A 12,219-nucleotide genomic window follows, 5' to 3' on the forward strand; every position below is an offset into this window, starting at 1 on the left:
CTTCCTTAAGGTTCAGCTCAAATGTCACCTACTTTAAGAAATCTTTTTTGGACTTCCCTCCCCTAGGTGTTAGTACTTCCCCTCCCCAAATAATTTTATATTTATTTCCTGTATATAATGAGCACATCATACACACAGTGGTTAGAATATCCTAAAATCAACACATAAGATGAAAATTGCATATTTATTATCTTTCAAATCTTGTAAATCACCCACAAAGGTACATTATTGTAGCCACTAGTCCTGGTACTGCATTTCCCCAGAAAATCCTGTTGCCCATTCCCAAAAGGGAAAAGGAGGGTATATCCAGCTAAGACTGTATCTAGTTCTGTATCACACCCATCCATGCTTCAGAGCCAGTCTTTATATTGAAGTTATAAATCCAGCTTGACAACTTCCTTTAGAGGGTATGTACGTGTGTGTGTGTGTGTGCGTGCGCATGTGCATGCAAGGATGCTTTTGACAAGAGGTAAAATGGGAGAAGTTGAGGATGTGATTATGAACTCAAACTAAGCTCCTTCCAGTGGATTTTGGATGGGCCCTCTAGGTAGGAAGTATGGGAGTAGGCAAGACATGAATATAGTAGATGAAATGCAAGTAATTTGTGGTATATGAAAGACCCAGTATCTGGTCCTGCTCAATCATACCTGATGAATTGTAAAATATTAATGTGAGAAAAAAATTTCTACACATGTAATTCTTTAAAATACACTGAAGCATAAACACCATTATAGTTGACCTGAATTATTAACAGGACAATTATAAGCATTCAGACCAAAAATATTCAATATAAAGCCGGTAGAAAATAACTAATTATTAGTCTCCACATCTCTGGCTCTTTTGATCCTTAGCGCCTTCACTATATCTTGTCTGCTTTATATAGCAGAAAAAGTGTTATCAGTGCAGGTTTACAATAAGTACTGTCTGTCAGAGAGACTACAAGAACTAATGCTTCCAGAGGATGAATGAACTAGACTAGATGAACTCTTAAATCCCTTTTAACTCTTAAGAGTTTTATACCTTGTATTTTAGTATATTTTATGCTTTACAAAGCACTTTATTGTTTAAGACTTTTTAAAGGGAGGAATGCTTAACTGTTATTTCCATTTTGCAACTGATGAAACCAAGACCCAGAGAAGTTAAGTGACATGCTCAAAGTCACACAGCCAATAAATGTACCATGTCCAGAAGTGATTCTTCCAATACATCCCTATGGAGTTTGTGACTAGGATCCAGGTTTTCTTATCACAGTAGTAAGTTAACTATAGCCCCAGTCAATTTAAGAGGCACTATTAAAGGTTTCTCTGAAAAAAGTAACTATGAATTTGTGTAATTACCTCCATCAAAATCACAAAACACTCCTATCCTTTCAGGAACAGTAACATCTAAAGCTTTGGCTTTATTGTTATGCTTTGCTGCAAAGGTGCTTTGTAGCCAGTTGTTGACATGGATACACCAACTAGTATTTGTCTTCCCCAACTGGTCAAACTTCCCCAGGGTCTTATATGCTAGTCCCACACTGTAGGATTTACAGTCTTTCTGGGCTCTGACTTCCCAGTAGTGCTGTCCACTTTCAATGGCAGTGTCTCCTGCAAAAGATTAATAAAGTGAATTTGGATCTTTTTATAGTAAAAAAAAATCTTCCAGAAAAAGACTCTTTTCTATTACTTGTATTCCTTAAATAACACTTAAATATTCTAGTTGCTAATCCTGATTACAGGGCAAGAACCATGGCAATTCATATATACTAAATATATCTAAACAAAGAACAACTTTAATACAATCCCAAACAACAACTTGACTTTTGTTACTATATTTTTCCTACAAATAACTGCAATAAAACTCTTCTACTATTAACAAATGTAAGACCGTACTCAATAAGAACCTTCTGAACATTATTTTGAAAACATGTGGAACATTGTATAATTTCTAGAGGTATATTCTAAAGAAGAGACAGTAAGTCAATTTGGGAGAATAAAATGCAAAGGTGACAAAAATCTAAGGATTTTAATGGGACATTTTTAAAAAGCTCTACATTTGACATGCAAAGGTGTAGGTCCACTTTACCTGGGTGGAAAGCCCATTAGTTTACCTATACTGCTTCCAACCTATATAAAACATGATGAAATCTAAAGTTTTACCCTACCCAATACTGTGTATGATTCACCAGTAAAACGATCTCTGCTGCCCCTTATAGATGATGGTCTGGAACCCACTGAAGTACGTTTAGGTGATGGTGTACCACTTCTACAAAACAGGAACAGAAAAAAAAATCTGGGATAAGGATGCTTGATAAAGCATAAAATGTCAGAGCATGGAATAAAACTTTCTACATGATAGGTTTTAAATTATGCTCATCAGCATCATTTTAGTTGGTCAGAACTGCTAACATGATAATGATAACTGTTCAAATAAAAATCATTCAAAACAAAGCAGGCAAAAACAACTGTTATCATGCAGACTAAACAAAGATTAGATTCATATCAGAAAGGGGAAAGTAGGAAACAAGATGGGAAAAGAGAAAGACAAAAGTAAAAGAAGAAAGATGGCAAATTCACTTTCAAATTGAACAATAATAACTAAAGAAACTTCCTTTGCAATTAGATTTTAAATAAATAATATGAGAGTGGGTATGTTCAAGACATTATGGATGGCTGCCTGCACGATTTGAGGGAGTACAGAAATGGATGAGATCACAGATCCATCAAAGTAAGAAGGCACCAGGTTCTTTTTCATTATGTGTATAAGTAACCAATTCTTAGTCAAATTAACCTGAAGATTTTTTTAAATTAAATATAACAGCTGTCCTACCTGCATGCTGCAGAAAGCACACTATATGTGAAACAAGATTGTCAAAAATACTTATAAAATATAGAGCTGAAGTAAACCTTAGAAATCATGTGGTATAACCTTATTTTACAAATAAAAAAAACCTGAGACCTAGAAAGATGAAAATAACCTATGTAAAAATCATATAGCAAATAAAATACAAAGGATCCAAATTTTATTCTATAGCAGTTGGATTGCTGGTAATTTAAGATTTTGCCCCTCCCCAAACCTCTGGGAACAATATAATTTACTATTTACCCTCCTACTAATTTTCCAAAAACTCTGCATAATTCCAAAATTATAAACCTATAATATTGAAAATATATTTGTTGATGCTTCCAAACAATTTCAAAAATTATCACGATTACTTTAGATTATACTACATGATTTTAAAATTCTATATTCTTGGTGCTTAACTGAAAGTGATAGGACTTTTCCCCATTAACATTATTGCCAAGAGTTTTTTGTTCCTGAGAAAAACTAAAGTAAAAACATTTCAATAAGCTACCCTCCCCTAAGAAAGGTAGCATGGTATAGTGGAGAGAGTCATCCTGGCATCTTTCAGAAAGTCATTATTCCAAGTCCCACCTCTGACACAAACAGGTGTGAACACAGGCAAGTCACTTACCCTCACAGAAGCCCAGACTCATTTCTATGGATGAAATGCTGATCCACATTAGTGGAGAAAGTTTTCACATATGGAGCTGCCTACTCTGGTGAAAAAAGATCCAAAACCTTCCTCCATTCTTAGAAAAAAAAATACTCCACTAAATTCCTACTTCAAAACTTTGGTGACACAAAAGTAACCTTGGGTTCTCAACAGCTATATTAGGCAAGGCAAATCTTACTATTTTACCAAGCAAGAAAGGTCTTTAATATGGATCTGGTAATCCAAAAAGCAGTCTAGCAAATTCATGTGTATGCATGTGTGTGTGTGTGTGTGTCTGTATGTGAGAGAGATTCTCTGATGTTCATTTTTGAAATTCACAAGCATTTATTTTTTCTCATTACCTCTTCCCCATTTCCAATGTATTTTTCATCATTATTACTATTTCATTTTTTTTTAATTTTAAGATCTAAATTCTCTCCCTCTCTCCCAGTCCTCCTCCAACCACCAAGAACACAAGCAATATGATATCAATTATACATATGAAATCAGGCAAAACATATTTCCATATTATCTAAATCACAAAAAGCAAGAAAAATAAAGTGAGAAAATTATGCTTTCATTTGGACTCAGTTCACTGGTTCTCTCTTCGAATGTGGATGATATGAGTCCTTTAGAATTCTCTTGGATCATTATATTGGATCAGAGTTGCTAAGTTTTCAGCTGATCACCATTTAATATTGTTGTTACTATGTACAATGATGTCCTGGTTCTGCTCACTTCACTCTGTATCAGTTTATAAAAGTCTTCTCATCCCACTTATCATTTCTCATAGTACAACAGCATTCCATCACAATCATATGCCACAACTTGTTCAGCCATTCCTTGCATATCCACTCAATTTCCAATTCTTTGCCACCACAAAAAAAAAAAAAGAATTACTATAAAACTTTTGTACATGTAGGTCATTTTCCTTTTTCTTTTATCTCCTTGGGGTACTGGCTTAATGGTGGTATTTCTGGGTCAAAATGTATGCACAGTTTTATAGCCCTTTGGGCATGGTTCCAAATTGCTCTTCAGATCTGTTGGATCAGTTCACAGCTCCACCAACAATTCATTATTATTATTATTATGTATCTATTTTCCCAAATCCCTTCCTGCTTTTGTAATTTCTGATATGCATGAGGTGGTACTTCAGAGTTATTTTCATTTGTATTTCTCTAATCGACAGCGATTTAGAGCATTTTTTTCATATGACTATAGAAACCTTTCATTTCTTCTGAAAACTACCTGTTCATATCCTTTGACTATTATCAATTGGGGAATGGCTCTTAGTTTTATAAATCTGATTAATTTCCCTATATATTTGAGAAAGGGGGCCTTTATCAGATAAATTTTTTTTATATTAATTCATTGTTTATAGTACCTTTTAGCAAAATGCAGTCTCCCTGCCTATTTCTTTTAATTAGATCTATTGTTACTTTTGCTTTGTCTAAGATCATAACTGCTACTCTGCCTTTTTTTTAACTACAGCTGAAACATAACAGATTCTATTCCATAGCATTACTTTAACTCTGTCTCTCTATAAAGTGGTTTTCTTTTTTTTTTTCTTTTTGGAGGGCAACTGGGGTTAAGTGACTTGCCCAAGGTCACACGGCTAATTTTTGTGTAAAGTGTCTGAGGCCAGAACCAAACCCAGGTCCTCCTGACTCTATGGCCGGTGCTCTATTCACTGCACCACCTACCCACCCCCCATCAAGTGGTTTTCTAATAAACAATATATTGTTGGATTCTAATTTCTAATCGATATCCACCTTCATTTTATGAGTGAACTCATCCCATTCATATTCACAGTTATTATTACTATTTACCTCCATTCTATTTTTTTTCCCTCTCCCTTTTTACCTTGTCCCTCCTCAAAGGTCTATTTTGCATCTACTGCTGGCTCTTTTAATTCACCCCACTTTTTATCAGTCCCCCCCCCACCTTTCTCTTATCCCCTCTTCCCTTTCTATTTTCCTATTAAGTAAGATAGCTTTTTCTGTCCCACTTAGTGTAGTCTTCCCATTTGTAACGAATTCTGATGAGAGTGAGGTTCAAGCACTGACTGAGACCCTCCCCCATTTCCCCTCTACTGTAAAAGCTCTTCTTTATGTGTCTCTTTTATGTGAGATAATTTCCCTCACTTTTTTTTTTTAGATTTTTCTTTTGGGGGGGGGAGGTAGGGCAGTTGGGGTTAAGTGACTTGCCCAAGGTCACACAGCTAGTTTTGTGTTAGTTTTGTATTTGAACTCAGGTCCTCCTGACTCCAGGGCCGGTGCTCTTTTCACTGTGCCACCTAGCCACCCAAATTTCCCTCACTCTTCCTTCCCCCTTCTCTCAGTGCATCCCTTTTTTTACCCCTTCATTATTTCTGGAGATCATTCCAACATAAATGACTCACATCCATAACCTATATCAATGTAGATTACTTCTAACTGCCCTAATGATAAAGTTCTTAGGATTACACATTTATAACCTATATGCTTACTATCTTAGGGAGGAGGGAGACAAGGGGAGGAGGGGTGAAATTTGGAACTCAAATTTTATTTCAAAAACCAAAGGTTAAATTTTTAAAAATCTTTCTGGCTTAGATTTAAAAAAAAAGAATTACATGTATTGTCTTCCCATATAGGAATGTACACAATTTAATGCTGTTGAGCCTCTAATTCCTCTTTCATGTTTACCTTTTTAAAGCTTCTCTTGAGTCTTATATCTGAATGTCAAATTTTTTGTTCAGCACCGGTTACTTCATCAGGGACACTTGAAAGTCCTCTATTTAATTAAATATCCACTTTTTTCTCCTATAGAATTCTACTCAGTTTTGCTGCGTAGGTAATTCTTGATTGTAATCCTAACTCTTTTGCCTTCTGGAATTTCATATTCTAAGCTCTTCAATCCTTTAATGTAGAAGCTTCTAAATCCTGTGTTATCCTGACTGTGGCTCTACCATATTTGAATTGTTTCTTTCTGGCAGCTTGCAATGTTTTCTTCTTGATCTGGGAGCTCTGGAATTTAGCTATAATATTCCTGGGAGTTTTCAGTTTGGAATTGCATTCTGGAGGTGATCAGTGGATTCTTTCGATTTCTATTTTATCCTTCATTTCTAGGATATCAAGGCAGTTTTACTTTATTTCTTGAAATAATGATATCTTCACTCTTTTCCTGATCATGGTTTTCACAGTCCAATACTACTTAAATTATCTCTCCTAGATCTATTTCCCAGGTCAGTTGTTTCAATGAGATATTTCACTTTCTTCTATATTTTTTTCTTCATTCCTTTGACTGTTTTATTGTTTTTTGAAGTCTCATTGAGTCATTAGCTTCAATATACCCAATTCTAATTTTTAAGGAATTCTTTTCTTCAGGAAGTTGTTTTTTTTTTTTACCTCTTTTCCCATTTAGCCAATTCTGTTTTTTTAAGGGGTTCTTTTCTTCAGTGAGCTTTTGTATCACTTTTTTCATTTGGCCCATTCTGTTTTATCAAGGAAATTTTTTTTCTTTACCATTAGGCCAACTCTATTAAGCTTAAACAGTGTTATTTTCTTCAGGTTTTTTTTAAACGCCTCTTTTACAAAAGTTATTCATTCTCTTTTATCACTCTCATTTATTTTCCCAATTTTTCCTCTGTGACTCTTATCTCTATAACTCTTCCTGGGATTGGGTACAATTATCATTTTTTTTCTTTGAGGCTTGGTTGTAGCTGTTTTCACACTGTTGTCTTCTTCCCTGACACCATAGTAGCTTTTTATGGTCAAGTTCTTTTTGTTGTTGTTTGCTCATTTTTCTAGCCTTTTTCTCAACTTTAAACTTTATATTAAATTTGGGCTCTGTTCAGCTTGCTGTGGGAAAACACTGTCCTAAGTTTCAGCTTTGTTCATATGCTGCTGTTTCCAGAGTCATTTCCCCCCCTCCCCCCCAGGGGGGAAGGGAACCTCTAAGTTTTTGATGCTTCCAAGGTGGTGTGATCTGGGGAGAAGTGTGGTCACTGTTTTCCTGGTCTGTTCTCTGGGCTTTATCTAGGAATGGTTTTTGTTCCTCTATAGCCACAAGTGCTAGTGCTCATTTTGGCTTTGGAACCACATGTGACCATGTCCTCTGCTCTCCTACAGCCCTAAATGCTAATGTCTTCTCTGCCTTGGAACTACAACCAGGGCCACTGTTCCCTTATAAGCACTCCTCTCCACCCTGGATCTGTGACACAGAACTGGGTATGGGCAACAGAACTGTCGGTCAGTAGCAGCTGCAACCAGCACTAGCAAAAGGTCCCTTATAATCTCCTTCTGATCAGTTTTCCAATCCCCTTACTATCTCTGGGCTGAGAGCTCCCTAAGATGCTGCTCTGTTTCGCCTGCCTCCAAAGAAGCCCACCACTGCTGTTGCTGTTATGTGCTCTGGGCTGTCCCACCCCCAACTCAGGTGTCACAGACCTTTCCTGCTAACATCTTAAGTTTTCTTAGGATGGAAAAATGTCTCACCTTGACCTTTGCTCACTCTGCTGCTTCAGAATTTTATTTGAGATACTATTTTAAGTTGTTTGGAGGGGAATGTTGGAAGAGTTTGGCTGGGTTGCTGCCTCTATTTTGCCTTCTTGGTTCCCCCTCCTCACAGCCTAGCTAATTCTCGAAAAGTTCAGCACCAGAGACTTGACTCCTGGGTGAAAAATGTTTTGGGCCATAACAACTCACAAAAGCCTGAACTCTGACCCAAAAGGACTATCATCTCCTTATTCGTGGACACAGTCTCTCCTAAGGCTGGTATTCATTTCCTTGGCTGCTATATTACACTGCTGATATATATTTTTAAATAATATTTTATTTTTCTCCAATTACATGTTAAAATTTTTAAAAATATTTTTTAAAAGTTTTGAGTTTCAAATTCTCTCCCTTCTCCCTCCCTGATATGGTAAGTAATCTGATATAGGTTATACATATTTAACCATGTAAAACATTTCTATATTAGTTATTTTGTACAAGAAGACTTGAAAAAGAAAGGAAGAAAGGAAGAAAAGGAAGAAAAGGAAGGAAGGAAGGAAGGAAGGAAGGAAGGAAGGAAGGAGAAAAGTGAAAAACAGTACGCTTCCATCAGCATTCAGATAATATCAATTCTTTCTCTGGAGGCAGATAGCTTGTTTCATCACAAATCCTTTGGGATTGTCTTGAATTGCTGACAATATCTAAGTCATTCATAATTCTGCTGTTACTGTGAAAAACATGTTGCTGGTTCTGCTCACTTTACTTTGTATCAGTTCATATAAGTGTTTTCAGATTTTTCTGAAATCATCTTGCTTGTCATTTCTTTTAGCACAATAATATTCCATCACCATATACCACAGCTTGTTTAGCATTCCCCTATTGAGGGCCTTCCCTCAATTTCTAATTCTTAGAAACCACAAAAAGAGCTATTATGATTATTTTTGTACAAGTAGGTCCTTCTCCCCCCTTTTAGAAAATCCTAGACCTAGCAGTGGTATTGCTGGATCAAAAAATATGCAGGTTTATAGCCCTTTAGGAATAGTTCCAAATTGCTCTCCAGAATGGTTGGATCAAATCACAAATCTACAAACAGTGCATTAGTGTCCCCACTGTTGATACATATTGAACTTGAAGACCATTAAAATCTCCAATATCTTTCAAATGAATTATCATCTAGTCATCCCTTCCCTTTCATGTACTTGGATTTGAGAAATCAACCTTACGAGGATAAAAATTTACATTTATAGTTATTAAATTTAATCTTACTCACTCCAGTCCAGTGTTCTAGTCTATCTAGATCTTTTTGAAGTCTATATTTTTGCTATCTTTTCTCGTTTTCCCTCATCTACAAAGTTAAGTGAACAGAAAGTTCCTATACCCCTCATACCACTTCTCCCTCCAACTTTACCCCTTTTCCTCTAATGCAATAACCCTCTCTCTCTCTTTATCTTCCTCCAACCAGCTCCACTTACAAATAAACAGCAAGTTTGGTTATACTTTGCTTGTCAGAACTTTGAATATATTTTCCTAAAAAATACTACTATAAATGACTGATAGGTTTCAAGGACACAACACATAAGGACTATTTAACCTACAATATAGCTGAAATGCTATACTGTTACAATGAAATAAAACAGAAAACAATACAGAATATAATACAAGGCAGATAAAATTAAAAAAAAATTAGTACTGAACTTGCAATGAAAAATCCTCCAAGTCTTAGCTTAGACAATTTGCTTAATCTTTCTAAGTCTGTTTCCTGAGATACAAAATGGAGTTGGTAATATGTATACTCATGTACTCATTTGTTTTGAGGAACACTATTTGCCACATTCATAAGCCCCAACCTAGTGACACTGGCCTTCATGCTATTCTTTGAACAAGACATTCCCCTCTTTCAACTCCTGGCATTTTCATTAAGCTGTCTCTCATCCCTGGAAATTTCTCCTTCCTCATCTCTGCCTCCTGGTTTCTCTGGCTTTCATCAAGTCCCAGCTAAAATCTCACCTTCTAAAGGATACCTTTCTTGATGCCTGTTAATTCTAATGTCTTCACTCTGTTGATTATTTCCAACTTAACCTGTATAGTTGTTCGTTTGTAAATAGCTGCTTGCACACTGTTGCCCCCATTAAACTATGAGCTCTTTGAAGGTAGGGACTGTCTTTTACATTTCTTTGTATCCCTGGCACTAGCAGATACTTAATAAATCTGTACTGACTGACTGGCTAAGGTAAGTGATTAAGAGTTGGAAGACAGTTAAAAAAGATGTATATGTACCATGAGAAAGGCTGGCTAAGGCGGAATTAACTAAACTATAAGTTGTAAGAGACAGATGAAAGGGGTGTATGTACATAATACCTGAGGGAGGAAGGATAAGAGAAGAGGAAAGAACTCCTGATGGTCACTATGTAACACTAGCCTAAACAGTTTGCTGCTGTCAATCTAAGGAAGAAAGAGAAATAAATGTGGTGGAATTGCCCAAGGAAAACAGCTGAGAAAAGAGAAGGGAGAAGTAAGGTGACATAGAATCAGCAGCTTATACATAAAAGATGTCTACAGGTTAGATATTAATAAATCAGATATCACAACCTCCATTTACAGTCACAAGACTGAAAATGACAATTCTAAGAATCCTTTAGCTTCAGGGACTTCTAAAAGTATGTAACAGTGAGAGAACATCATACAAATTAATATAAATTTTCATTTAGCATTAGATAAAAAACAAGCTTATGGCATTTGGTAATTAGAAGAAAACAGTATACTTACCAGCAGAAAACAAAATTAGAGAAAGCATGAAAAATAAATGTAACTCAGAATTAGGGCTTAATCTCAGTGAAAATAAAGGAAAGAGAACATTCCCATATAAGCATTTCATCCTTCTGTCCATAGTGTACCTATGCTGGAAGCTCTTCAGTTTCTGCTTTCTGACATCAAAAAAGCAGATTTGTTTTATTCCTTAAGGAAATTCCAACTAACTTCAAACAAAAGGCAGTTATGTTAAGCAACATTTGACAGACAACACAGAAGAGGAAGATTTTGGAAAACCATTTGCATTTCAGAAATACTTTTTAAAAAGAAAAGAGCAAATAATACAGCCTGAAATGCTAAAATCTGGCTATCCAAAAATTTATGTGACTGATTTTGACTAGATATCTTCCAGGAAATCCAACAGCCTTTAACAGTTTATAACAATTTGTAACAATGAAAAATACCTTCTACCCAAAATAAACAAATTAATCAACTGGTAAGATAACTTACATAATCTGTTTTACCACAGAGATTTGTTATATACTTTTAATTTGCTTGCAAATTATTCTTCTTTAGATCTGAAATTTGTTTTTTTACTATTCTTTAACTATCTAGGGCATTGTCCTTTTAATTTAGAAAAAATTGTGATGTTCTGAAATTTTGTTTTTGAGACAATATTATCCACATAAAACTTTTAAAAATATTTTTCATCTTTCAAATTTTAACTTTTTAATCTTTTGGAAGTTTGACATACAAGTAAAAGCTATAATGTTATATATACATTGACTATGAAGAGACAGAACACATTCCAAAAGTAACAATGATCAAAATTCAGACATGAATGAATGCAAGAAATAAGGTATAGGAAAAAGAAACTATTAGAGATTTTAAAGTAATTAGTTACATAGTTTGTACTACAAAACCAAAAGCCGCAGTTATAAAACAATCTATCAACACATCCATTAGATCAATATTTTGGCTGATAAAGGCTGCTAGGATTGGCTTCTGCTTATTAATTTGGACAGTGCTAAGTGTTAAAAAGAAAATTACTGCAAATTTTTCAGCCAAGCTAGACATACTAAATCCTAGAACCATAAAGATATAGGTCATCACCTTTTATTGTTCTTCAGTGCAGTAACATGGACACTGTCAGATAGAAATAAGCAATTATTAAGAGACTGACATTACTACTTTAAAAAAATTAATAACTTGCAAAGAAATAAAATTGATGGCCATCTTGCAGAGAATCTTTCACCGTTCTACTGATAAAATTCAAATCTGCATTTATAGAAGGTTGTCTCAGTTCAAATAACACTTATTTTCATAACAGAGGGTAAGAAACCTCTATCTGTAAATCATTCAGGCAACTTTTGACAATGTAATGATATGCAGCCTGAAAGTTATAAACACAGTCTGTGTCTACAACTGGCCCAGGAACAAGAATCAGCCTAATATGTGTTACAGTGTCTTATTCACTGCAGAGCTTTCAGGTAAATACCTCAACCGCAAAGTCCAAAAATG

General features: G+C 35.2%; 1 protein-coding gene across 6 annotated transcripts in view; it reads right to left on the minus strand.

Annotated features, from left to right (window-relative positions):
* The window catches only part of FSD1L (fibronectin type III and SPRY domain containing 1 like), a 160,055-nt gene that overhangs the window by 12,107 nt on the left and 135,729 nt on the right, over positions 1-12,219 (minus strand). For 3 of the 6 annotated variants that reach the window (XM_069090653.1, XM_069090648.1, XM_069090649.1), the window contains 3 exons: positions 11,812-11,844; positions 2,147-2,247; positions 1,338-1,589 (listed from right to left, as the gene is read on the minus strand). In XM_069090653.1, coding sequence (XP_068946754.1) covers positions 1,338-1,589; positions 2,147-2,247; positions 11,812-11,844 — 386 coding nt within the window. The remainder of the gene's footprint in view (positions 1-1,337; positions 1,590-2,146; positions 2,248-11,811; positions 11,845-12,219) is intronic. The other 3 variants (XM_069090650.1, XM_069090651.1, XM_069090652.1) reach the window with 2 other exon arrangements.

Source organism: Petaurus breviceps, unplaced genomic scaffold, assembly GCF_028583685.1.
Source record: "Petaurus breviceps papuanus isolate PSGF00001 unplaced genomic scaffold, PetGlider_PUasm1.0 187, whole genome shotgun sequence".
Taxonomy (NCBI): Eukaryota; Metazoa; Chordata; class Mammalia; order Diprotodontia; family Petauridae; genus Petaurus; species Petaurus breviceps.